The sequence below is a fragment of the Phycodurus eques genome, chromosome 15 (assembly GCF_024500275.1).
Source record: "Phycodurus eques isolate BA_2022a chromosome 15, UOR_Pequ_1.1, whole genome shotgun sequence".
In the NCBI taxonomy this organism is placed as follows: Eukaryota; Metazoa; Chordata; class Actinopteri; order Syngnathiformes; family Syngnathidae; genus Phycodurus; species Phycodurus eques.
The window spans coordinates 19,419,220-19,446,285 of NC_084539.1; the positions used below are offsets into that span (position 1 = coordinate 19,419,220).

Here is a 27,066-nt window from a genome sequence, read left to right on the forward strand (position 1 = left end):
CTTGGAAGAAAAACTACTGGCTCTTGATAAGAGGAGGCAAGTCAAAAGAGGAGACGACGGCGGGGTCCCTCAGGGAGCGCGTTCATGCTTGTAGTAACCTCGCCTAAGCGCCTCGGAGGCGATGCTCTCGGCCGAGCGTCGCTGGTCCAGGTCCAGAAGGGCCTGCAGCAGGTGGTTGATGTCGGCTTTCAGGCCCTGCCGCTGCATCCAGTTCTTGAGCAGCTCGTAGACTTTGTCGCCGGCCGCGCCGCTCTCCGCCAGGCGGATGTGGTTGTCGCTCACCCCGATCATGCGGAAGAACTTGTTGTGGATCCGCACATCCAGATATTTGTCGAAGAGGTCGAAGCTCTTCTTCAGCGACTTCTCAGACTCTACAACAGACGCAAAAGTTACATTATTAGTCCACTTTGGTTCACTTCACAACGGAATGGGACGGCGATAGGTACGTCTGTCTTGAGCGTTATAAAGGTAACAATTACAGTCAAGGCGGCTTTCTTACCTTGCAGCGGCAGCAGGCGGTGTTGCAGAGGATCCTCCTGAGGATAGACGAGACAAGGTGAAGTGGACGACCACAGGGAAACAAAAACAAACAAACAAAAAAATTTTTTTCCAGGCGACACGCACCATGGCGGTGTCGCTTATCCTGCAGGTGGCGGGGCTCTGCTGGGGGCTGTCCCCGGACGAGGCGACGGTGGGCAGCGCCGACAGGCTGGTCTGCGACGAGCTGGTGGTGTTGGGCAGGCTGTCCCCCAGCCCGCGGTCCTCGTCCTCCAGGGGCGGCGACGCCTTGTTGTTGGTCACGCCCGCCTGCGTCTCCTGCAGCAGCGGACGCGATTCCGGACGAGAGTCGTCGCCCTCCAGGCCGGCGTTACGACTGTTCTGGCACTCCTCCGCCGTGGGGGCGCTCTCGTCCTGACAAAAAACAAAACAAACAAAAACATTTAGATTGAGTCGACGGTCATTTAAGTCAGCTGAGCGTCGTTTGGACCATCTGACGTTGTTTGTGGCTAGCTTTTAGCAGGAATTCGTCACATGCTTACCACATTTACAGTGGTACGTCAATTTACAAGTTTAATCTGTTTCTTATCTACGCTTGTCACTCAGTTTACTTGTAGTGGATATTACTACTAAGTATACACACCCATGTTTACATGCCAGGCTTTTGTTTGAGAGAGAAAATGAAACCATGCTAAATAATTTCTAAACTTTTTTTTTTTTTTTGTAGCATGACTGTGACCTTTAATCTGTACAATTCAATTGAAGAAAATCATCTTTAAGTAAAACGAAACAACTAAGGTAATGTGGTTGCAAAAGTGTGCACACCCTCATTAAATGGCCACCTTTCAAAGTGCCTCTGATTAACTCCAAATGAACTTCAGATGTTCTAGTAAGGTTTTCATGACAATTTTCTGCTTTGTAACTGAAGCCTGAAGTTTTTGTGCTAACACGGACTTCTATTTGGAACAGACTACCTTGAATAAGGCCCCAGTTTCAAGCTGAAGAACAGCCTGGCATTTGAACAGGGGTCTCTCGACTTTTCATATCCATTATAGAGCAAAACAATTTCCCCCATTAAAACAAATGGAAATTCCATTAATTAGTTCTAATTTGTACAATAATGATTATTTTTTTTTTTGGGGGGGGGGGATAAAGTCACTATTTTTTAAAACTGACAACATTATGAGAATAAAGTTGTTTTTTTTTTAGAGATTTTTTTTCCCTGGAGGTCGAGGATCGAGTTGTATTTTCTGTCAAGAAAAAAGTTATTCTTTGGCAATATTTGGGGAAAGGTTTTTATGTATTTTGGGAAAATGTAAAATTCTTTGGGGAGAAAAAAAGTGTTAACCTTCCAAGAATAAAGCGGTTAAATGTATTTTCAACGTTTATTTCCTGACTGGCTGCGCACTTTAGCTACCCTACCCCCATGTAAAGCTGCCAGTAAGGAACAGCTATTTTGATACCTTAAACCAGGGTTTCTCAAACGCTTTGGGTCCCGTGACCCCTAACAGAATACAAAACTATAAACTACTTATGTAAAGTGTTACTGTACCGTAGTACTTGTGTGTTGGATGTGTGCCTTTAAGTGGGCGGGGCCGAGTGAGTGAAATCAGGAGCTGGAGGCGGGTTGGCTGGTTAGTCTACATGTGTGTATTTGTTGAAGTTGTATACTAATATTGTATTCAAATTTTAAAGTGACCTCTACAATTGTAGACATTGTGTTTAAATAACGTTAAAAAATAAATAGTCTGCATGTGCCCCAGACGCTAACACGCAGGCTAGCTGGCCAACCCGACTCCACCTCCTGACGTCCCCAACCTTTATTGAGCCAAGACACATATTTTACATTAGTAAAATATCTGACGGCATACCAATGAACAAAAAGTGGAAATGCAGATTAATTATGTACCTTCTGCCATCTAGTGAAAGAGCAATTATTTGCTCTCTGTCACGATATGTTGCAGGCACAGATACATTATTTTCAGACCAATTATTATTGAGCCAGGAAAACGCCTGTAATACAGTGCGTTGGTTTTAAGACTCACGATCGGAATTTTGATGATTTCGCCGGTGTCGCAGTGACTCTTGGCACCTGTCAAAAGCAGATAAACGGCGGCGGTTAGTAAAGTGCAGACACCGTCGCTAAGCGAATGCGGCCGGCCGGGCTGCACACTCACACGTTCCGTCGAAGGAGCAGCGCTTGATGGCGAACCGCCACGTGGCGAATCCCGCGGCCGCGACGACGAGGAGGAAGAGGCAGCTCACCACGGGGACCACTGAAACACGCGAGGCTAGTCAGCCATGGAGAAACAAAACAAAACAAAAAACAAGGAAAAACGCAGAGAGGCGGCATTACCGATGTCTGCCGGCGAGGCGGGCGTGGCCGGTATTCGGGCCGGTGGCGTCTGGGTGGGAGACGGGCCTCGCTTTTGGCACACCGTGTTGGAAAAGTGCGTGCACTTCTTTACCTCCTCCTCGCCCGCTTTACACCTGAGCAGTCAATCAATCGCCCAACCGGTCACCATCGATGCGCCACATTGCTACGTTGGGATTGGTTGAGTTATTATATTTTTGAGACTCACTTGGCGCAGCGTTTGCAGACCTCGCAGGCCTGATCAGGCACGCAGAAGGTTCCGGATCGGCACTGACACCTGGTGTCTGACGTGGTGGTGCAGGACGCCGTCTCCATCTCGTCTGCGAGTCACACACACATTTGTTCAAAATCAACAGAGCACACGTGGAAGTTTCAAAACACACAAATTCATTTTTGTCAAATATACTGTACATGGAGCATTTTTTTTGTATTTTGTCATCTAATAGGTATTTTCGTGTTGTATGTTTTGTATATTTGTTTTCTTTTGTAGTTTTATAGCATTCTGCAGTTCCGTAAAATACTTTCATTTTTTTCTAATGTTTGCATTTTCCATCTAATATTGCATTTAATTTCCTAAGGGGTTAAAAAGGTATGGAACATATAAGGATGTAATAATAGTAGTCACAGTACTCATTTGTTTTCATTTCAAGTGCAAAAGCGTGACATTTGAATAAGAGTTAAATATTTCTATACTTTGTCAATTTGTCTGATTTTTTGTTTTTTCATCTGATATTCATGTGTTTTCTTATGATTAGTATTTCAAGCTCGTGTTCTCTTTTATATTTTTTTGTTTTTGTACTCATTCCTGTTCTAATAATCTTTTTCTCCAATATTTCAGAATTATATTGTAATACTGTATTTTTTTTCTGTTTTTGTCATGAAACCTTTTTCATAACGTTTTTGTATTTTTTTCAAATATTTGTTTTATTCCTGTTGTAATATTAAAATTTTCCTTATGTTTGAAATGTTTTTGTTTAATATTTCATATTTATTTATAATATTGGGGTACTGTACTCTAATATTTTGTAATTTTTGTTCAGGTCATAACATTTGTGTTTTTGTTTCCTCATAATTTCAAATTTCTTTTGTCAAGAATTTCTGAAAAATGTCCCCTAGTATTTTTCAACCTTATTTTTAATACTTGTGTATTATATTTTAATATAGCAGTCTGTATTTCCCCCCATTTTTATCATATTTGTGTATTTATCATTACATTTTCCCATTTTTTTTTTTTTTTATAGCAGTCTGTATTTCCCCCCATTTTTATCATATTTGTGTATTTATCATTACATTTTCCCATTTTTTTAAACATTTGGTTAATTATTTTTCTATTACTCCATTTTCCTCATATCTGAATTTTTTCATCTAGTACTTCAGATTTTTTTAAAATGTTTTTTCCTAATGCGTATTTTCCATCTGTTGCATTCCAATATATTTCTACCTAATATGCAAGTGTTTCATTATTCGACAAATCCTTGACACATTTCACTTTGCTCACTTTAAAGGTGCATTTTGTGTTTCATCTCCAAGTACAATTACACGAATCGTCCAGCGGATGTTGAAAGACGTTTTCCCAGGTAGGTGAAGAGAGAACGCGACGTAGTTTGGGTGTGGAAACATTCCGATTCGAAGGCAAAGAAGAGCGATTACCCACAAAGTGCGAGTTGGCGTAACGCGACTCCCCTTTCAAGCGGGACACAAAGACACCACGCCCGGACCGGGCCAGGTAAGCCCCCCCACCCCCCCCCTCCTGGGACACACTCTCATTGAACAGCGGCAACAAAACCACAAAAGACACGCCCTCTCGCCGAGTAACTTCAGCACTCGCCATTGTCACTGCAGCGTCTCGCAGCGCACAAAAAACAAAACCAACCAAACAAAAAAAAAACCAAAAAAAAAACAGGGATCCACTTTCCCTAATGATCCCACATAGGAAAACAGGAAGAGCGCACTGGGAAGACTCGCTGTTAAGGTCAAATTGGATTTAGCATTACTAGCATATTTAGTGTCTCTTGTGTGTAGTACCCTTAGTTGGCATTCACATTCTCCCATTAACAGCGAAGAAAGAAAGAAAAAAAAAAAACAGCGAAAGCAGAAATAATTATTTTTGTGCTTTTCACCTCATTTTTGTATTTGATGTTTTTGAATAAAATATTTTCCATTTTGGGCTAATGTTTGTGTATTTTTCATCGAAAATGTTAAGTTTTTCTCATAAAATATTTTCTGTTTTGGTCTAATATTTTTTTTAATCGAATATGTTTGCATCTTTTGTCGAACCTGCATAAAGCGGTGCCTTGAGATGTGAGTTTAATTCGTTCACATCTCAAATCATCTCATCCGCATTGAAATGAAAGAAAAAAAAAATGCCATTAACCCATTTCAGCCTCCCCACAAAATAAATTTTTTTTTTTTAAATAAGGAAAAATAGCACTCTGTATTATTGTACTTTATAAAAACAGTAATAATTTAATATAATGTAAAGAATTCAACAGTTTCTGCATCAAGATTTCATTCTGCAATCCAATTCAGCGTTCTGATCCTTCTGGTGTGCTCCTGGTATTTTTTCTGATTGTGTATTTTACATTTTTGTCTGTTTTGTAGTGTTTTCTACTGTTTTGTCAAAATGTTTTTTTTAATTTATTTAATACATGTTATTTTTTCTCAAATGTATTTTGTCTAATATTTGTATATTCTTCATCCAGAGCATTATTTCTTTTCAATTATTTATTTTTCCAGTAATTTAGTTTTTTCGTAGCTATTTGTGATATATATTTGGTATATTTTTTAATATTTTCACTAAAAAGTTCTGGCCAAATATATATATATTTTTTATCATCCATCTAATATGCAACATTGTATTTTTAAACAAAATATTTCGTACCACTTGCCACCATTTAAAGTGCTTCGGATCAACCCCAAATGAAGTTCAACTGTTCTTGTAAGCTTTGAAACAATTTTCATTTGGGTTGTACAGATTATATATCACAATGGTGGAGAAAAGTTTTTAAATGCTTTATCTTGGCATTAGATCACAAATACTTGGTATTTGAACAGCAGTGCGCAGACTTTTTCTATCCACTGTTCAGTGTTTACCTTGTCGACAGTGCGTGCAGTGCAGACATCGGTACATGCCGTTGGAATGTTCCGTGTACGTGAGTCCGTGTTCGCAGGGAGCGCACACCCCCTGCTGGTGATCGTGCTCGCACTCCTTCTGCACAAACGTCCCTAATAATGACAACAAAACCAAAACATGGCCAAGGTAAAACATCTGCAACAGTCCTCGTGGTTCTGAAAGATTTGTGACCCAAGATTGACTTTGACTGATGTACAAGTCAGACGAGCTTAGTCAAAGTCAAAATTACTTACTAAACTTGTTTTCGGACATTTTCTCCCACTGATTTCGTCCTAACTTCTCGGAATGTTGTTTCTTGTCTGAGCAGGAACCCTATTGGTTTTGAATAATGCACAACCTAAGGTACCTTAGATCTAAAAAAAGTCAAAATTGTCAACAATTTTGTAAACATTTTTATTAAATTTATTATTATTTCATTTTTATTAAATCATCCACAAGCTTATTAGCAAACCAATATTTTCCATCTTTTTGTCTGTTTTGTGTTGTTTTCTACTATTCCCCCCCCCCCCCCCAAATGCAATGATAATGGACGCCTATGTTTCACAGATTTCTGCAGTTGGGCCCGCTTCGTATCCCCCGCAAATTGCGGGTGTCCACTGTATTTGTATATTTTTCATCTTATATTTTGGTTGTACTTTTTCATCTTATATTTTTGTATTGTTTCGGCTAATAGTTTTGCATTTTTATTCCCCTAACATTTTTGTATCTTCAATCTCTTTGTTTAATGTTCTGCATTGCTGAACAATTTCCCATCTGATATTTGTATATTTTTCCTCAAATATTTGTTTGCATTCCCTCCCACCCCTGATTGTTTTCTATTTGTGTTTATTTTTAATTTTACTTTTCTCTAACCTTTGGTATGTTTCATCTATTCTAGATTTCATCATCGAGTTTACATGAAATACTTTAGCTTTTGTATAATTTTGTATTTTTCTTTCTTCTACATTTTTTTCCCAATATTTTGTGTAAACATTTAAGTGGAGTTTCCATCTTTTATTTGTATGTTTTGTATTAGAGGTCTGAGTTGAGGGAGCACAAAAGGGACGTACCGGCCTGGCAGTTGAGGCAGCAGAGGCCTTGGTAGTGGTACTGCTGGTTCTCCACGCAGGTCCTGTGGCGGCGCAGAAGGGTGCCGTTCCTGAAGTCGCCCTCTGTCGCGGCGGACCACTGGGCTGCGGGTGGCTGCTTGGCCGCTCGACAAGGCGAGCTCGCGAGAAGGAGCAGTGTCGCCAGCAGCATCTAAGGGGCGAGCCGGCCCAAAAACAAACAAACAAACAAACAAAAAGACTTTGAGTAATTGACAGGGAATGGCATTGCACAGAGCAGTTCTTTCAGCTGAATCACATCAAAGACCGAGAAGATTCTTCATGGGTCGCCTTCTGTCTGCAATCTGCGCATTGATTCAGAACATCTGACCTGAACATCTGCCCTGGCAACGCAATTAAAGCGTAAGCGACGCTTCACGCTAACAACAGGCTAGCACACTTTGCCCATCAGGCTAGCGCCTGTCCTCATTTGGGTCACGGCTGAACTGGAGTCTATCGCAGGTGACTTTAGGAGGGGTACACCTCGGACTGGTCAACAGCCAATCGCAGGGCACATACAGGCAAACAACCGTTCACACTCACATTCACAGTTCTAGACAATTCAGAGCCTGCAATAAAGCTTACATGCATGTTTTTGGGATGTGGGTATAAAGCCAGAGTGGCTGGAGAAAACCCACGCGAGCACGGGATCAATCATCATCAAACGCTACACAGGATTTCTCGAGCTAAGATTCGAAGCCAGGACTTTTAAACGATAGCAAACTAAACAAAGAAACCATTAAAAAAAAACAAAAAAGAACCTTGCCAAGTAATTGTGCAAGCATTGTACAGTACTTCAACAACAAAAAAAACAGTTAAAACTATTTTTTTCTCTTTGCGGTCACTTGATTTATTTTGTGTTTAGACCAAAACTAAAACGCGAGTACAGCAATTTAAAAATTTGTCTTTACTTCAATACCCTGTTTGTGTGTTTTTATTTAAACAAATGACTGGAAATAACAACTTTGATCCAGTTTTGGTAAGGGTAAAAGGTGCAGTGTTAGCTAACATGATTTTTTTGTTGCCATGCAAGCGATGAAGTAAGACAAAACTTTTTCTGGGCCTCGTTGCAGTCACTTTCCACCCCCCGTAAATACCAAAACTGAAACGCTTGGATTTTGATAAAAAGTTTTGATCCATTTACAGTTGAAAACTTGTATGAAGCGCAAATGCTTTTGTTTGGAGCGATAATGTGAGCCAACATGATTCTGCTGTTGCTCGCCTAACATGCTAACGATGATGTACGATTAGATTTTTTTTTCTCCCTCACCGAGTTCATTCCATTTTTTGTTTGATTAGACCATAGCTGAAATGCTAATTTAAAAAATGTCTTCACTTCAACACTCAGTTTCCAAATGTTTGCTTTTTTTCCCCCAAACTAAAAAACGTGTTTTTTGTTTTGTTTTTTTAATTAATTTTCTGTTCCAAACTTTTATGGATAGTGCAAATGCTTTTGTTTGGAGCGACATTGTTAGCTATGCTAACGATAACGTACGGCAAAACCTTTTTTTGCTTCGCTGTGGTCACTTGATTTTTTTCAGCATTAAGCACAAAACTAACGCAGAGATGTCAAAATTTGTCTTCGCAAGGAGTGTCTTTTTTAAATACAGTTTGTTTTTGACAGCATTAACTTGTGTCGGTGTGCTTCTTAGCTTCTAATGCTAACAACTGGCTAGCACACTTTAAAAAATAAATAAAAAAGAGCCTCTTGATAGGAGCGACGGTGTTAGCTAAAAGCGGCGTCCGACGGGATAGCACAGCTATTCATGCGGCGGATAATGGCCGTCTTGTGGAGGTGGGCTTCCCAGAAGAATACTGGGCCGTACCGCTTTAGTGAGGCCCCCCGGGCGCTGCCGCTTTTCTTCACACGCTTTTCAGCGCGTCAACGTGAGAAGGGCCCATTCACAGGCCAACAACACGCTTTAGTGTCTCGACTTCAAATGACCCACATTCTTCCAACGCGGACGCTTTGAACGCCGCGACATGAGACACCGACGCAACGCGACACCGCCGGGATAAAGGAGACGCTGCGTTGGAGGCTTTTGTCTCACACACCGCCACCACACAGAAATCCTCAAGTTGAATTCAAAACCTTTTTTAATAGCCTCCCAATTTTCTTTAAAAGCCAACCAGACAACTGTTGTAATCAGCAACCTTTATCCTTATGTTAAGCTCAAAATGAGTTTATGTTACATTGGTTCAACTGTTGTCAACCCCTGACCGGCAATTTTCTATTAAAGCGAACCACTTTTACAGAAGTTAGTTTTGTTCTAAGATAGCCTTTGCAAACATATGAATATCATATTTTTAAAACATAACTACTCATGCTTAATAGTTCAAAGGGCATCTTATTAAGAAACTCGGGATGAACATAACTGCATGTAAAAGTAATTATATCTCGGCAATGATCTCTTCTTTTTTGGAAAGTGCAACAGATAGTGGAGAATCTTTTTTTTTTTGGACAGCCACCTAAAATTTGGCCCACTTGAAAAGACGAGGGGTCTCCAATTTTCATCATAGCTACACTTCACCTGTGAAAGAATGTGAAAAAAATATATAATTGTATGACTTTAAAACAATTTATTTGTACATTGCTGCGGAAAAGAAATATTCGGACAATCAAAACGTTTAACTCAATACTTGGAAACGCAACCTTTGTTTGCAATTACCGAGGTTAAATGTTTCCTGTAGTTCTTGACCAGGTTTGCACACGCTGTAGCAGGTATTTTGGCCCACTTTTCCATGCAGAAATTCTCTCAATCCGTGATGTTTTGGGGCCCTCGCTGGGCAACACAGACTGTCAACTCCCTCAACTCCTTGGGTTGAGGTCTGGAGACTGGCCACTCTAGGACCTTGAAAAGCTTCTGACGGAGCCGCTCCTTAGTTGCCTGGGCTGTGTGTTTGCGGTCATTGTCATGCTGAAGACCCAGCCACATTCCATTTTCAATGCTCTTGCAGAGCGAAGGAGGTTTTTCCCCAAAATCTTCTGATACATGGCCCCGTTCGTTTGGTCTCTCCCCATTGCAGAAAAGCAGCCCCAAAGCGTGATGCTTCCTCCCCCATGCTTAACAGTAGGTATGGCGAACTTGGGATGCCACTCATCATTCTTCTTCCTCCAAACACGGCGAGTGGAGTTTATACCAAAAAGTTCTCTTTAGACGAGCCTGGGTATGTGCTGGCTTAAGCAGGGGGACATTTCAGGCGCTGCAGGATTAGAATCCATGACAACGTAGTGTGTTACTTATGTTAACCTTTGTGATTGTGGTCCCAGCTCTCTTCAGGTCATTGACCTGGTCCCCCCCCCCCACCCAAGTGTAGTTTTGTGCTGATCCCTCACCATTCTCAAGATCATCGATACCGCAACGAGGTGAGATCTTCAATGGAGCCCCAGGTCGAGGGAGATTGTCAGTCATCTTGTATGTCCTCCATCTTTGAATAATTACACCAACAGTGGATCTCTTCTCACCAAGCTGCTCGGCTATTGTAGAGCAGCTCTATTCTACAATTTTGTGGAAGTCTACAAGTTTTTCCCTGGTGTCCTTAGACAGCTCTCTGGTCTTGGCCATGGTGGAGAGGTTGGAGTCTGACTGTTTGAGGGTGTGGACAGGTGTATTTTATACACACATGGAGTTAAAACAGGGGCCATTAATACAGGTAACCTGTGGACGACAGAATCGCTTCTTAAAGATGAAGTAACAGGTCTGAGAGCCAGAATTGTCGCGGTAAGTGTCCAAATATTTACTTTCCGCAAGAATATACAAATTGTGTGAAAATGATACAAAGTGATTTCCTGGATTTTTTCCGCCCACATTTTCTCTCATTGTTGGTGTGCCTATGATGAAAATTACAGACCTCTCTCATCCACTGTAAATAGTGTATCTTCTTTTTAGGAAATAAATGCTGCAGACCAAAGCAACTGCAACAGTTTTAAGTTTTAACACTATGCATTTTTATACATTCTGTCCTCGACTCAACCAAAATGGCTGCGCCACACACTTTTGCGTCCTGACCCACCATTTGAGAAACACCCGACACTGACTGCACACTGAACACGCTTACCACTTTCCAAAAAAAAAGTGTATTTGGTAATATAGTTAAATTCAATCGTTCATAATAGTTTGCACTTGCATGATCAAGCTCACTAATGATCGGGAGGGGCGTGGCTTTAGTCAGATGCGGGGGCAGTTGGAGGAGTGAAGTGAGGCTGCATTCAAAATGTAACTGAATCAAAATGTTTTTCATAATAAACGCCTCACATATTAAAACATTGGACATCAATGCCAAATTAGGCTTTCATTTTGAAGTTGGTCCCGCAGTGCATTGCCGCCGTGTAATCGTAATGCTTAGTATGAGCAATTGTTGCGGCAGCCGGCTCGAAGACTTCTCGACTGCTGGCTGGCCTGACCGCAGTCATTGTTCATACAGTGTATTTAATGCCACTTTCAAGAAATAAGTGCGCGAGGGGATCACATTTCTTGTCCAGCATTTTTCTGCCATTTTTTCAGATATCTGAACAGATTAGTTGTGTTACCTTGGGGCAGCAGACAATTCTGTTGGCACTCTTTACATATGATTTCTTGTTTAACGTCGCTTGCCTTAAATCAAAAGAAAACGGATGTTGATCCTTCCTCGAGCACCATGATGTTCCTCAACTCCAATCTTTGCTGTACTTGCTTTTCTCTGCATAACTCACCCTCGTAATCCCACCGAGACGACTGAGGCTCGGGTGCGCTGGGCGCAGCTCGCTTGTTACTTAGGCATCTTAATGAAGCCTTACACGTGGTCGCTCCTAAATTACATTTAAAATGAAGCCTGTATAATGTCACCATCAATTAAAATTAAAAGGAAAATATAAAGTTTAAGAAACAAACACCTAGAAAACAGTTTGTAGACAACATTTCAACACCTGGCAAAACTATTTATTGGGATCAAAGGTTGCACTTTTAGGTGTGGCGGGACAAGTTAAGATGGAGGCCATGTGTGAGAAGCCAAGGTGGACGACGACAGGGGAACGAGCTGGACTCCTGGAGTGTCGCCATGCCTTGTTGTCGGGAAGAACTTTTCTCTTCTGCCCCTGGTCGTGCAAACACGCCCCATCCCGCCACCCTTCCCCATCTCCCTCTTCTGCCGCCTCCTCCGCTTGGCTTTTCACGTCAGACTTTCCAAAGTGGCCGCGAGCAGTTACAATCAGGCCTTTTACATCTATCCAAACATTGGACGCAGGCAGAAAAGAGGGAAGGCGGGCAATGGGGAGCCGAGGGGTGTTGTATGGTAGTGGTGGTCTACAGCTTGAACACAGTGCGTTTGTGTGAGAGCATAGCGGGAGGTGGGGGAGGACGTCAAGAAGACTTGATGAAGCGAAGGTTCGCATGAAAAGATCTGCTAGGAAGCACATGTGTGCTGCGGACATAACAGGAAAAAAAGGCCCGGGGGGTTAAAAAAAAAAAAAAAAAAAAAAGACAACTGGAGCTCTCCAACTGCAACGCTACACCAGCACGACAAGCGTGCAACGACACAGCAAAAGTTGAGAAATGGTCGCTAATATGAGACGTCGCGTGGGAGTCGAACAACTGTGTCGTTCACTCACCCGGAGATAAAAATGTGGCTGTGCAAGTGAGACTGACCGCAAAAAGCATCAAAACGGTTTTCAAGCCACTTTGCGTTCACTTGGTGACGCTAATCTAAGATAGCCTCAACTTGTGCTGAAATTATTGAGGGAACTTGGTTTAAGGTATTTTAGAACATCTTTGTTCAGCCACTAAACGCTGCAGTAGTGAGTAGGTTGAGATAACGACGCTAGTGTCAAAAGCTTAGGCCATGTTTGATCGTCTTTTACGATGTTCTTAGCCTGACAATTCAGCAATAGACTACTGACTACGAACAGCAAAAGCCTTAAGAGTTTACCAATTTAGAGACTTCATTTTTCTACGACTTTGTAGGCAATAAACAAGCAGGTTGAGATAACAATCTTAGGGTCTAAGTTAGCTTTGAAAAATGTCAGCATTATGGCAAAACGAGGGCACTTAGCCGCCCATTTATTTATTTATTTTTAAAATAAAATGCTACTGTCAAAAATCAAAACTGTTACAATTTTGTGCCAGTGCAGCCACTTCAAAACTAGACTAAGCTAGTCTTGGCATGTGCCATGATTATGGCTTATTGAGGGTACCTTAACACGAAAACAACAAAAAAAGCATCAACACAGGAAGGTTTTTGTCACTTTGTGGTTACTTGGTCGAAGGTACTCTAAGCTAGACTTGACTCGTGTCGTCCTTATAGCTCTTTGAGGGCAGTTTATCTCAAACCTAACATTCAAAATGTTGTGCTAAAGTCATAAAAAGTATTGAATCATTTAGATTTTTGCCACTTTGCTGTAACTTGATGGTTACAGAGGTTTTAAGTTACTTTTGTGGTCACTTGCTCAACACCACTCAAAGTTTAGGTGGAATCGTGTCATTAATTGCACATTAATAGTACCTTAACATGAAGCAACCTTGTAAAAAGTTGCTTTATTTATTTATTTATTTTAAATTGTCAATAAAAGAGGCATCAAATCAAAAGGATTGTGCCACTTTGTGGTTACTTGGTTGAAGTTATCTATGCTAGCCTTGATTTGTGCTGTCATTTATAGCATATTAATGGAACATTAACACGGAAACAACCTTGTAGAAGAATGTTCTTTGTCCATGTTTTTTTGACACTTTGCAGTCCCCCGCAAAAACAGCAAGAATCTATTTTGTTTTCATTTAACATTTAGCGCCCTGAAGTCTGCCTTGATAAGGGATCATTTCAAACGAACAACAGAAAAACAACGGCCATAAAGACAACTCTTTACATGCAACGTTCCTTAAACGCAGCTTGTAACTTGACGTTTATCCACTTTAGCGGTGTCTACAAAAAACACAGAACGTGGGTGCACATGAATACTTTTGGCTAGCCACACTTGCAAAAGCAAGGCTGCGGCAGCGGGGGGGTGACCGTAACCCCAGTGCAGAAAAGCCTCCAAAACCACAATCCCTGGAAGAAGCCCAATCCACTTAGCACAGAGCGCCATTGTGACGACGACGACGCTTGTGCGCAAGTTAAAGCAATTAAAGTCGCAATCAAATGAAGGAGGATGATTGTGTCGGGGCCTTCCTTTGAAAAGGTTCCTCCACCGAGGACAGGACATCCGCCGAGCTGCTTATCAATGGGCCATTACAACGGGAGCCATTTAGCAAGAGCGCGCATCCCTGAAGTGATTGTACAAACAGCGCGGCAAACAAAACGGGGGACATTTATTCAATATTGTCCAGATGATTTTAGTCAGAGCCAAACCGTAAACAGGGACGATGTGTACCTTATTACGGGGCCACATCCTGGCCGTAATCATGCGTTTCTTATTAAGCGCTAATCATCCAGCGGCCCCAAATTGGACTAAAGTACAGGGATGTATTTTTTTTGAGGAGGTGCATCTTCCTAGCGCAAACTGGTCTTTACAAGCGTACAATGGTGCTTTGACTGAAGAGTTGAATTCGTTCTGTGACCACAATTTTAAACCAAATCTCTCGTATTTCAAATCAATTTTCCCAATTGAAGTGAATGGAAATTCCATTAATCCGTTCCAACGCCCCAAAAACACTCGCACATTTTTGCAATGCGTTTAAAAAAATAAAATAAATAAATAAATAAAAATCTCTATAGCACAGGTTTTAAACTCAAGGCCCAGGGGCCAAATCCGGCAGACCACATTATTTTATGTGGTCCATGAAAGCAAACCATCTGCGTCGACTTCATGTTTCCTGCTAATATACCAAAATTGCAACTCGTCTTCACTTTTCTTTACCAATCCCCCTTTCAAAATAAACAGAATAATAATTTAACAAACTTTTTATTGGCTTCTGGTTTCACAACAAGTTATTCATCAGTTGTTTTTTGTATATTAGGGATATTGGGGGGGAAAAAATAAAATTAAAAAATGACGATTATTTTCAAACCTGTGATATATGTTGCGAAAGCTAGCGGACTTTCGTAAGACAGTTATGTTTAAATGGATAACGTGTAATTCTCCTTGTTTTGTGTGTAGTTTTACAGTTGAACTGGGAGGGGCAATAAACAGATTGAAGCAAGGACACTATCTTTTTGTCAAATATTTATTTGTTTACAAGTGTATTTGCTGTAGTCTTATTTTTCATCCAATATTTTTGTGTTTTTCATCTAATAGCTTGTTTTTGTCTTGGTAGTATTTTATTTTTAGTTTTAATAATTATGTATTTTTTATTTATTTTTAGTTTTTTGTCCAATTTCGTTTTTTTTTTTCCCCTAGTGTGCGTTTGTCAATATTTTTACATTTCTTTTCTAATATTTGTCTTATAATACTTAATATTTTGTCTAACATTTTTTCTGACATTTAAATCTTTTTCCCCCTAATGTTTGTAGTGGGTTTTGTCTATTGATTTTGTGTTTTTAAACCTAAGAAAATACATATTTTGAACATTATTTCTTTGGCTCGTGTCTTGCGGCATCCCCATTAGCAAACCCCTGACGCAGTCACTTTGCTGACTATGATCATGAAGCCAAACTTTCCTAGCGTTTCATCTGTAACTCAAACAGTGGAAAAAGTGCCACTGCAGTTTATGCAACGCAGTTAGCCTTTGAGCGTGAACCAAACAGCGCTAGCACTGTGATTTGTTGCTCCAAGCCAAACAACTCCACTGGATTCCAAACAGCAGGCAGCTGGGAGGTCAAAGTCAACAACCGCACGAACCAACCACTAATCACCAAACTCCACCCACTTTCCACGGCGAGACGTTCAAGCTGGCCGAGAACTAAACGATCGTGACAAATGAGCGACATGCCTCTTCCAGTCAGCTCCGTGTGTCTCTGTCCTTATCGCCGTCGCCTCCTCTAAACCGCGAGCGCGGCGAGCATCCAAACGTGCCCACGGGCCAAGCGACGGCCATGTTAACACGCTACAGCTGTTACTGGCAAGGCAACAAGCACTCAGCTCAAAGGCGGATTGACGTGCAAGTTGAGTGATGACGGTGAGCGTAATTGCAGAATGAGTTGAAATACGACATGAGTGCTTAATTGCACTTGGCTGCATCCACCTCATTAAGGCCCCCTAAACAACTGTTGCTGCAACTCTATTACAGCCAAAATTCCACCGAACGAGCCGGTTCAGTTTGGTTGTCACAGTACACGCCATATTGGCAAATCGTGAACCTCAATGTAGTCAATACAGCGGTACCTTGACTTACGAGTTTCCTAACTTTAAGTTAGGCCGACTCAACTCTTCCAAAGCTAAGCTACTGTATGTGTTAAATCTAACCAATGCCTGCCATCGAACATTTGTTTTATAACATTTAATATACAATGTGTGTGACTGTGTTTGGACACGTACATGTGGCCACCGTGGCATATCCAGTAGCTGTTTTAATGTTGCGTGTGACTGTGCGCGCGCCACCGTGGCAAATCTAGCTTTTAATGATTGTGTGTGCGCGCCGACCGAATGCCCACCCAAAAGACGCTCTGGCGTCAGGATCTCCCAATAAATCACTGCATCAATCGATTTGTGTCGTGTGGGTCCACATAACGGAGACAACTTTGACAAGCGCCGATTTCAGCATCGTAAAGCAACACGATGTGTGTCACGATGTTGATGTGTGTTGTATCTTACAACTTCTATGATGACGAGTTTTCATTTGCATCCAGTTGCTGTCTGTGCATTATTAGACATAACATTTTTGGCGACGAAGATGGAGTTTCACATTGCGTCGCTGCCCTCGTCCTGAGGTACCACTGGTATGAATCTTTTAAGACTAGTGCCGATCGGAATAGCCAAAGATAGCTAGGCTAACTGCTATGCTGTTCCACAACCAGCTTGTTTTTGTGCTCCCGGACTCGCGCAGATGTATGACGACTGTGTCGCCTTGTTGAACGGACATTTCACTGCGCCACAGAACATTATAGTCCACAGAACGTTATAGTCTAGCGAAGGCCCCAGAGGGCTTTTTGTCACAGTCTTGAACCCTGATAGGCTATATTAAATTAGCTAACATTGATACCCTGTGTCGGCGACCGTAGACGTGCTGTTGTAGTACGTTGGTTAGTTCCGCTTTGCAGTAGACACATGGCACTTTATCTTGTTTTTTTGTGTGTGAAAAGATTACAAACTTTGCACACACTGTCTTTGAGGCACTCTTTCATCCAAGCTCACAGCAATGGCGCCAACTTACAGTATTTCTACGCCGAGTGGTATGTGAGTCCGCAGTAACATTAGTCCGTGTGGAAAAATTATCACTGCGAAGTTTTGGGGCAGAGATTTTGCTATGACTTTTTTTTTTTGTAGCCGAATTATTCGAGTTATTTAATTAATTGTTTCAGCCCTCTGCAGACACGGAGGTTCCTGTACCTCTTTTTTTTTTTAAATTAAAAATAAATAAAAGGCTTCTTTTGGCCCCCAATAAATTACCCCAGAATTAAATTCAGACAATAGTTCCCGTAGTACACACACACGACAATGGTCCTCTAAAGGTTTCTAGTTCCTGCTGTGGAAGTGTGCTAAAACATATTCTCAGCACTATACACGACAACATTGAAAGTCTCAGTGGTAAGATGTGAGTGCGTCTCCCGCGGCGACTCGAGAGTGTAAAAAGTGTGTCAAGTGTTGAAGTATGCGTGCACAATAGCGTATAGAGCGAGTGCACGAGTGAGAGCGTGTGAAAAGCGGCGGCCCCCTCCTCTCAGGGAGAACAGGAAGCTGAGACAATACAGGGGCTTCATGCAGCACAGTCACCCTCTACCCCCCCCCCCCCCCCGCCCCCCCCCGTCCAAAACAGCCTGCACATTGCACACAACATATCCACCGGGCAAGATATTTTTAACCGAGGAACGTTTGCAGCCCCGCGACACACATTCTTGAGTTTCCTCAGGAGGTGCGCGCGTGTCGCTTGCAGGTTAGGCGACATCGGCAAACAATCGACGCTAATGAACGCCCAGGCGGGCGCGTGACCGACTCTGATGTGAAACACATGAAACCATCAAAAGGCTGCTGGGAGTTTGGGAGAGTTTTTGTTTTCTTTGCCCAACTCAAAAGGAGCGGCAGATGAATGCCAGCACACAGTCAGACATGACTTTGCGCGGCCCGGGGGCAATGGGCGGACGTTTTTCCAATCTCGATTAGGCCCGAGCAGCCGCTCACAAGACGACTGGCAGTGTGGTGGAAGAGGAGGGAGACATGAGGAACAACGTGAGGGGGTGACTAACAGATTGAAGAATGCACAAGGAGCCTCGGCTTTTGCTCTGACAAATCACATTAGCGCTATCAAAAAGAGCCTTTGTGCCGCGGCATCTGTCGTCATAAAAGGCATCGCAGCAACAATGCGACATTTACTATGCAAAATTATGATTTGAATACAGAAGTATTTTTATGCAGTTCCAAAACTACTGCCTCTGGACACCTTCATGTCCATAAATGTAGTTTACAGTAGTCACTACTACACCAAGGACCAGAAGTAGCTGCAATGAATGAATTAGATTAGATAACCCTTGGCGGCACGGTGAATGACTGGTTAGCACATCTGCCCCACAGTTCTGAGGACCGGGGTTCAAATCCCGGCTCCGCCTGTGTGGAGTTTGCATGTTCTCCCCGTGCCTGTGTGGGTTTTCTCCAGGCACTCTGGCTTCCTCCCACATCCCAAAAACATGCGTGGTAGGTTGATTGAGGATGCTAAATTGCCTGTAGGTGTGAATGCGAATGCGAATGGTTGTTTGTTTCTATGTGCCTTGCGATTGGCTGGCGACCAGTTCAGGGTGTACCCCGCCTCTCGCCCAAAGATTGCTGGCATAGGCTCCAGCACACCCGCGACCCTAGTGAGGATAAGCGGAACGGAAGATGAATGACTGAATGAATAGATAACCCTTATTAGTCCATCGAGTCAAGAACTCATGTCACAAAACTGTTTATTCTTCACATTCCATTTAATTATGTTATTACTATGTTTTTATAAAGTTTATTTTTAATCCTTCTATTAAATATACTTTTTGTTGCTTTTTAGGGGAGGTTGGAACGGATTAATGGCATTTCCAGTCATTCAAGTGGGACAGATGATCTGTTTTGAGTTACAAGCGTGGTCACGGAATGAATTAAACTCAAATCAAGGCACCACTGCATTTCCAAATACTCCCTCTGGACACTTTTGTGGCCAAACATTTACATGTGCAAACAAACTGTTCTACAATCGTCGTTATATCAATATGTTTTTCAAATTTTTTTTTGCTTGAATCTCAATCATCTTCAACCCTGAACAAAACAATCAAATATTCAGTAATTTTTCAGGATTTTAACTGTACTGTTGTACTGTTAAATGTAATGTTAATTAAATGGACTTTATTGTTTTGTTACAACCTCCCACAAAAAGAGAATAATTTAAATATAATAAATAGGAGGATGGTACTTTGATTGTGATTAGAGTTTTGGACATTCAACTAAATTGATTTTACTGAATAATTTTTTCAAATATTTTTAATGGAGTTCCAAAACCTTCCTGTGGAGACCAAACATGCCTCAATGATATATTTGACATATTTACTGTATTCAATAATTTAGATTCAATAATTTCCCCTATTGTAGGTTGACTCATAAAATTCTTCTTATTTTTTTCCCAATTATATTATGGAGAAAGAGAAAAATGTACAAATATGGCTGAGGAGGTCATTAGAGTTAAAACTATAGACACTTGGTCACGCCTGCAAATGTGTCATTTGTCCTGGCAAGTGCGCGACCAATCATCAACGACAATCACACAAGATCATTCTGACCCGCGGCTGCTGCTTTATTCATCGTATCATTCGATTTGTCCTCAATCAGACTTGTTCACATGCGACTGACAACAACAAGGACGACTCGCATGGCATTGTTTGCTACACCAAACAAACAAATATAGACAACAAACAAGAAATGCATCCGAAATATCGTCATGTGCAATGTGCTGGTAGTACAGCTCCATCTAAACTCTATTGATAATTTCATATGTAGTGCCTCTGGCTAGAAAGGAAAGCACGGAGAGTCTCTGTCATCTAAATGCACTGGTTGCAATCTGTGGATGGGACGATCGATCATTGCCAACTAACTCAATAGCCACACTCTCCTTATTCTCGAACCTTTCCACTTCTTTGTGATCACCCACTTCTTCCTTGACAATCGCACCATGTTTTTGTGATTGAGTAAAAAAAATACAAATCCCCCCCCCTCCCCCGTTGTAGTGCATCGGTAGATGTGCAGTGTTCAATCCTTTGGTGTACAGTGAAGAGTCACCAACTGTACTTTTTTCCACTACGATCCACTTTCTACCATTTTATTTCACTCGAGTGACGGTGAATCTGAGGCTCGCTTGTAACGGCAGGTTCACAACACAGATAAAAACAAAAAAAACACGAAAAACAGGCAAAAAGTCGACCAAGTGACAGCTCGTAACTCAATCAGCTTGTACGTTAGGCAACTGTAAATTAAGGTGCCACTGTAAATAGAGTGAAAGAAAAAGTAGTACATTGTTATTATACCCTAATTTGTCATGTATAATACCCACTGGGGAAAAAAAATAAATAATAATAATAATATATATATATATCGCACGTTCGCAGCTGGATTTTCCTTGTATCTAGTGTATGTATTGTACGCACCCTAGAATTGCTGGTATCCATGCTGAAAAACTGAATTATTATCAGCATAGTAATTTGTATTTTATTTGGTTTTTCAAATAAATTCCAAAGTTCTCTGAAGTAAACCGGAAATGGCTACCTTTGCGCATGCGCCAAACAAAACAAAAAAGCGGAAAATGCTGGTCTTGCCCTCTGTGCATGCCCTGACAACATTGTTACTTCCGTCTACAGAAGCAGTTACTTAATCGAAGGAGTTATAATTCCATGCGTGCGCAAGGTATATTACAAATTCACGGGTGAGCGTCTCTGCCGTCGAGTGAACTGAGATGCTAAATCCGATGTCGGGTCACGTCAAATGGACGCAGGAGCAGAAGATATGATACGATGTCACGGATAAATATGGCGGGGCCCGCAAGCCCGCCATGATTGTCAGTGAGCAGCGAAAATAATATAAATTTATAACATTACGAATGATATATTATATTGGAGTAAAAATATGCCTTTTTCACAAGCCGGTATAGGTCTACACAATGTCACAAATTTGGTAAATTTCCTTGTACCTATATACGCCCTCGATTTTCAATGCCATTTTTGGCAGAAATGCGTATTATACACGACATTATGGATAATAAAATGCTAATATAAAATTTTTAAGGAAGAGTGACTTAAGTGGCCACTAAGTGGTGTTAGCGACAATCAGCTAACTGTAGTTGGGAAGTTTAGTTAAAATGGCCATCACACTACTCACATAGTGAGTAGTGTGACAATAACTGTTACAAATAAAATCTTATTCATTAATATAATAGTAAATAATATTTGTTAGGTTGAGTCTAAATGGCCAACACATGCCTCACTAAACCCCTGAAAAGAAATTATCATTAAACAAACAAAAATAAAACAATGAAACAACAAAAGTATTGCTTCACAATTTTGAACAAGTTGCTAAAGCGGGCACTAGCTGGTGTTGGCGATGACCAGTAAACAATAGTTAAACTTGAACCAAAATGGCCACCACATGCCATACTATGACACCTTGAAAGAAAGGTAACAGAAAACTTAATTCAAATAAACAAAATGAAACAAAAGTGCTGTATCAATATTTTAAAATAATAGAATTTTTAAAAAGCTTTCCAAAGTGGGAGCTGGCTGGTGTCGGCAATAAACAGCTAACTATATTTGAGAAGTTGAGTTAATAAGGTGACCGCACATCTCACTATAAAGCTTTGAAGAAAAGGTAACCGAAAAATACATTAAAAATGAATAATGAAGGAAAAGTGGCATTAAGAGTTTTAAAATAGCGGTTTTGAAAAATGTACAAAAGTTAAAAAACATTCATGCCAGTGCATGTTTATGTAAGCTTACCAGCAGTGTGTCATCTGTTACTTAGCAATAAAATGAAATGATAACACTGATGCCTGAAGCAATGCTGTAAATGATTTACGAGGTTGTGTAGTAATTTTTTTAAATTTTTTTAAATAAACTTGACGCGTCGTAATAATTGACATTGAAGTAGACCTGCTTCGCTTGTGTGTGAACCGCTGATGTCATCCCGCCTTACACTGGAATGCGTGCTGCCGCCAATACCCGGGCACACCTGAGCAGGTGACACTTGCCCATGTGAGTCTGCTGCTCTTCGACTGGCTGAGCCAGTCACCTTGGTAACAATGCACCCCCCCCACACACACACCCCTGCTAAGCCGCCGCGTTGATGGAGCACCTGCGCCAGGCGTTGCCGGCCGGTTGCATCATTCCGCATGGCGCCGATAAGCTACGCTAGGGTTAGGCCTCAGCTTGTCCCAGATGTCAGTCTTTCCCTTTTCTGTACCGTGAGAGGTGGGTAGTGGACATGGGGGGAAGGGGGGGCATTTCCTGTGTGAAACCTCACCCAGGCAGACACATAAAAGATTAGCATCAAGTTTACAGTTGCAACTGATGCCCCCTAATATCACGGCATGTGTGTACAGGAAGTGGACGGGACGGGCAGGCACGTAGGCTCCCTGTCTGTGTGTATGTGAGGGGAGGGTTAGCCTGCAGGCAGGGTCGGTGCGTGTGTGGGTGGATCAAGGGTGGGGGTCCTGTTTCCTCGCAGTCTCCCCAGCAACAAGGCCACTTGGCGAGGCCTCTTCCAGAATGTACTGCGGTTTACACAAAAGATAAACAGTGACGTTGCCGCCCGACATAAGGGGACGGGGGTGAAGCAAGCTCGCACAAGTCACAAAAGTCTATGCCGAGGTTTGTCGTGGGGAAAAAAAAAAAAAAAAAAAAAGTGTCACATGAGAATGCGACAAGGAGTCTCAAACCTAAACTCAAAAGCTGAGAATTACATAGTAACAATGCGATACAGTTCCTATCGTCGGCCCAGTATCGCAATATAGCCATTAGGCGATAACCAATATCGTATGAAACAGTGAACAATAAAGTTTTCAGGCCAGATTTCAATATACCGACAGTTTTGGCAGATATCAGGTGTTCTGGAAATTTGTTCCACAATTGAGGAAAACAAAAACAGAATGTGAGTATACTATGTTTAGTTCTGTTTCTAAAGAGCAATAAAAAAGACAATATCGATATTTAATGCTGGTGTTGCGTTGATGTATTGTTAGAGAAAATGATACTATATCAATATTTTATCCCTCGCCTAACAGTGACTTACGTGAAAAATAATTAAAATATGTCACATCTAAAAGAACGACTGACTGGTTAGTCACAAATTTTCCAAGTTAACATCCATTACAATTACTTGTGTCGAGTTAGCATTGTTCAGTGCTTGCAACAGTTAGTCACGACGCATCAATAAGGCCATTCGAAACTTAAAATCAGTCAGTCATCATTAGCTATGTCCAACTTTTTTTATTGTTAGTCATAACTTGTTCAGGGTTCGTCTACGCTATCCACACTAGTCGGACGTATGTTCACATTCGTTAAAAGTGTCTCAAGTTAGCCTCATCCGCAACGTGTTTTTACAGTGAGTCGCCACTCATCACAGGTTATGTTAAAGTTAGTCAGTCCTCATTAGTTACGGTAAGCCATCACTCATTAGGACAAGTGGTTGTTATTGTCAGTTGTCACAAGGTTGAGTTTGGTGAGGCTAGCTGTCACTCATTACGTCAACCGTTTGATATTGCCAGTCATAAAAGGTTGACTTTGTTAAGATTAGCTGTCACTCATTACGGCAAAAGTTGTTCGCTACGTCAGTGACACCGTGGCCAAAAACTGTGTTGAAATGTTTAAAAAAACAAAAGTCAGTTAATGTTGGTTACAGCTAGCAGTCATTCATTACGTCACGCGTTTATTGTATTGTCAAAAGTTCTTAGTCTGTTGATGCTTGCCACATTAGTTGTCGTTTGTTCCTATTGTCTCAAGTTGGGGTCATTCACTGCATGTTTCTACAGTTAGTTGCCACTAATCACTCGCTATGTTAGAATGTCAAAATCAGTCACTCTTGGCTTGTTGCGGGTAGTCGCCACTCATTATGCCAAAGATTGTTTACTACATCAAGGACACTCTTAACCATTTGTCAACCATTTAGGTCATTTGTGTTAGGTTAGTCATCTCTGGTCATTACGTTAGAATGCTAAAATCCATCAGTCATCACTAGTTACGCTAAGTCGACACTCATTACGCCAAATGTTTGTTATAATCAGAAATAACTTGCTCGAATTAGTTGACATTCACTACATTAGTCTGTCTAATGTTAACATTTGTTACAATTGTCTTTAGCTAGGATTTTTTACGTGTAACAATTAGCAGCTGAGGGTTACGTTGGTTGCAACTCATCACCAATTACGTTACACCATAAAAAAATACAGTCAGCACTAGTTACGGTAAGTGGTTATTCATTATCTTTGTTGTCGTGAGTTGTAATTTGAATTTGTTGAACTTCCATTACAATTGTCTCAAATTAGCATCATTCGCATTGTGTGACAGCCACTGCTGGCTACATGAATCGCCACTCATCACTTGCTATGTTAAGTTAAAAATCTGTCAGTCATCACTAGTTATGCACGTTCAGCTAAATATTTGTTGTTCGGGTAAAGTCGTGTATGCAACTAAGCACTCACTATGTTAGAATGTTAAAATGAATCATTTGTGGCTTGTAACAGTTAGTCGTCAGTCATTGCATCAAATGTTATTATCAGTCATAACTCGTTTTGAGTTTGTTAACCTCACAGTTGAGGTTAACTATCATTCATTACTCCAAAACGTGTAGCCATCAGTAACTAGTCTGGACATTAAAATGTTAAAATCAGTCAGTTATCACTTGTCACAGACTACAGTTAGCATCGATCATAACGTCAAAAATTTGTTGAGCTTTTTTTCATGCTCACTACATAATTCGGCACTCGTTGCGTTAGTCATCCCAAAGCCCTCAGTCGCTTCTTGTGTTAAAAATGTGTTATTGTCGACAGAATTTTGTTAGTTTGTTGACGCACACGATTTTAGCTGCCGTTTGTGATGTTACACTCAGGGCTTATTGAGTCAAATCACTGCTCAACACGTCAAACTTTTATTTGTTAAATAGTTAATAGTTATGCTCATCGCAGCAAGAAATAACTTGTGCCAGTTGTTTGCTTTTGTTGATGCTCACAACTAGCGTACCTGCTTCGTTACGTTGGATTACCCTTGTTGTTGTTACTCATTTGCGTAAATTACTTGATATCGTCAGTCGTTTCATAGGAGTTTGTTTCAGTAGCAACCGTCAGTTTCCGGTACTACTCGTTAACTTTTTCCTTTTGGACGATCGGCTGTTGCTTGTTTACTTTTACTAGAGTTGCTGGGCGTACAACTGTGGCAACTAGCAGCGACACAGAATCCCCAAAATCGGGTAATTAAGTTGATGTGACAACTGCTTTCAACCCAACAGGGTGGTGGGAAAAGTCATTGTTCGGTGCTAAACTTCACATCCAAGGCCCAACCTTTGGATTTTCATCCAGTTTGTGCCAGGACCCTCCACACGGTAACGGTGGACGACTGGTTAGTACATCTGCCTCATATTTCTGAGGACCGGGGTTCAAATCCCGGCCCCACCTGTGTGGAGTTTTCATGTTCTCCCCTGCGTGGGTTTTCTCCGGTTTCCTCCCACATCCCCAAAACATGCATGGTAGGTTAATTGAAGACTCTAAATTGCCCATAGGTGTGAATGTGAGTGCAAACGGTTGTTTGTTTATGTGTGCCCTGCGATTGGCTGGCGACCAGTTCAGGGTGTACCCCGCCTGTCGCCCAAAGGTAGCTGGGATAGGCTCCGGCACGCCCGCGACCCTAGTGAGGATAAGCGGAATGGAAGATGAATGAATGAATGAATTCTATCTATGCCACTGACATATAGTGACAGCAAAAACAAATGCTCTTCCATTACATGGCAGAAGGTACAATATATCCACCTGTTGCCATTCATACAAGTCATGGCTTCCTGCCAGTGAGTATAACAGCTTTGTGTTCAATTGAACAGGCCCTAATTATACACTGATTAAGTCAATGTGTGAGAAAACTGAGATCATTATCTCACTATTAATATTTTTATTTTGCGCGCGCGCGCACACACACACACATTAGCTAAAAGGCTAACCTGCTAACAGGCTAATATTGTCCCAAAAGTTCTTCGAAATTCGCCTCAGTCGCTGTCGTTACTGAATCACACACTTTTCTCATAATTAATAATTCATTACCAACACAAACACGCATACACATTGTCGAGCATCACAAGTGGTTTTAACTTACACAGAATTTCCCGACAGCCGGCCCGGTGTTCATGTCGGAAAACTTCCGAGAAACTTCTTCAGCCTTATATATATTTATAAAAAAAAAAAAAAAAAAAAAAAAAAAAGAAAAATCAATGAAACACGTTCGCGATGTGGGGAGAGGGGGGGAAATGAAGAGATAAAAAAGAAACGAAGAGGACCAAACAAGCTAATCCGTCAGCCGACTTCTCTCATGAGTGAATTTGGTTAGCGTCTTCCCTCCACACGTCCCGACTGTCGGTCAGACTCAGCTGCACTGATTCCTGCCTCTGACTCGTCGGCGCATAGTGATGTCAGCACCCGCAACCAATCACGGGCGAATTATAACGGAATATTCATGAGGCAGTTGGTTACTGCTCAGGCTCTGCATTTGAACAGCCAATCACGGTGAGGCTCATTGGATATTCATGAAGAGGGGGGTGGGGGTGGGGTGTCAAGGGTCTCAGTTTTTTAAACAATCTGTTTCACACAGTCAAATTCCAAAAATAACATCGAATTATTTGACAGAACGTCATAAATATGCGTATAAAATAGGCATATAACATTGAAAAAGATCTTTTTCACAACATAAAAGCTCTTTGTGTCAAAAAATGTAAA

General features: G+C 41.4%; 1 protein-coding gene across 1 annotated transcript; it reads right to left on the minus strand.

The window, feature by feature from the left end:
- tnfrsfa (tumor necrosis factor receptor superfamily, member a) lies at positions 1-26,547 on the minus strand. The gene is made up of 10 exons (XM_061699386.1): positions 26,450-26,547; positions 7,055-7,244; positions 5,966-6,097; positions 3,081-3,192; positions 2,855-2,988; positions 2,676-2,774; positions 2,544-2,590; positions 625-912; positions 500-536; positions 1-371 (listed from the first exon to the last, which is right to left on the minus strand). The coding sequence occupies exons 1-10, from the start codon at positions 26,480-26,482 to the stop codon at positions 70-72; spliced, it is 1,374 nt and encodes a 457-aa protein (XP_061555370.1). The 5' UTR covers positions 26,483-26,547; the 3' UTR covers positions 1-69.
- Positions 26,548-27,066: the final 519 nt, after the last annotated feature.

Bases quoted from the DNA above. Each gene is read 5' to 3' on its own strand.
- tnfrsfa (XM_061699386.1), bottom strand. From the start codon at position 26,482: ATGAACACCGGGCCGGCTGTCGGGAAATTCTGT. The intron at 2,775-2,854 runs GTAATGCCGCCT...CGCGTGTTTCAG, and splicing joins CGCCTCGCCGGCAGACATCG to TGGTCCCCGTGGTGAGCTGC. The intron at 2,591-2,675 runs GTGAGTGTGCAG...TGCTTTTGACAG, and splicing joins CTGCTCCTTCGACGGAACGT to GTGCCAAGAGTCACTGCGAC.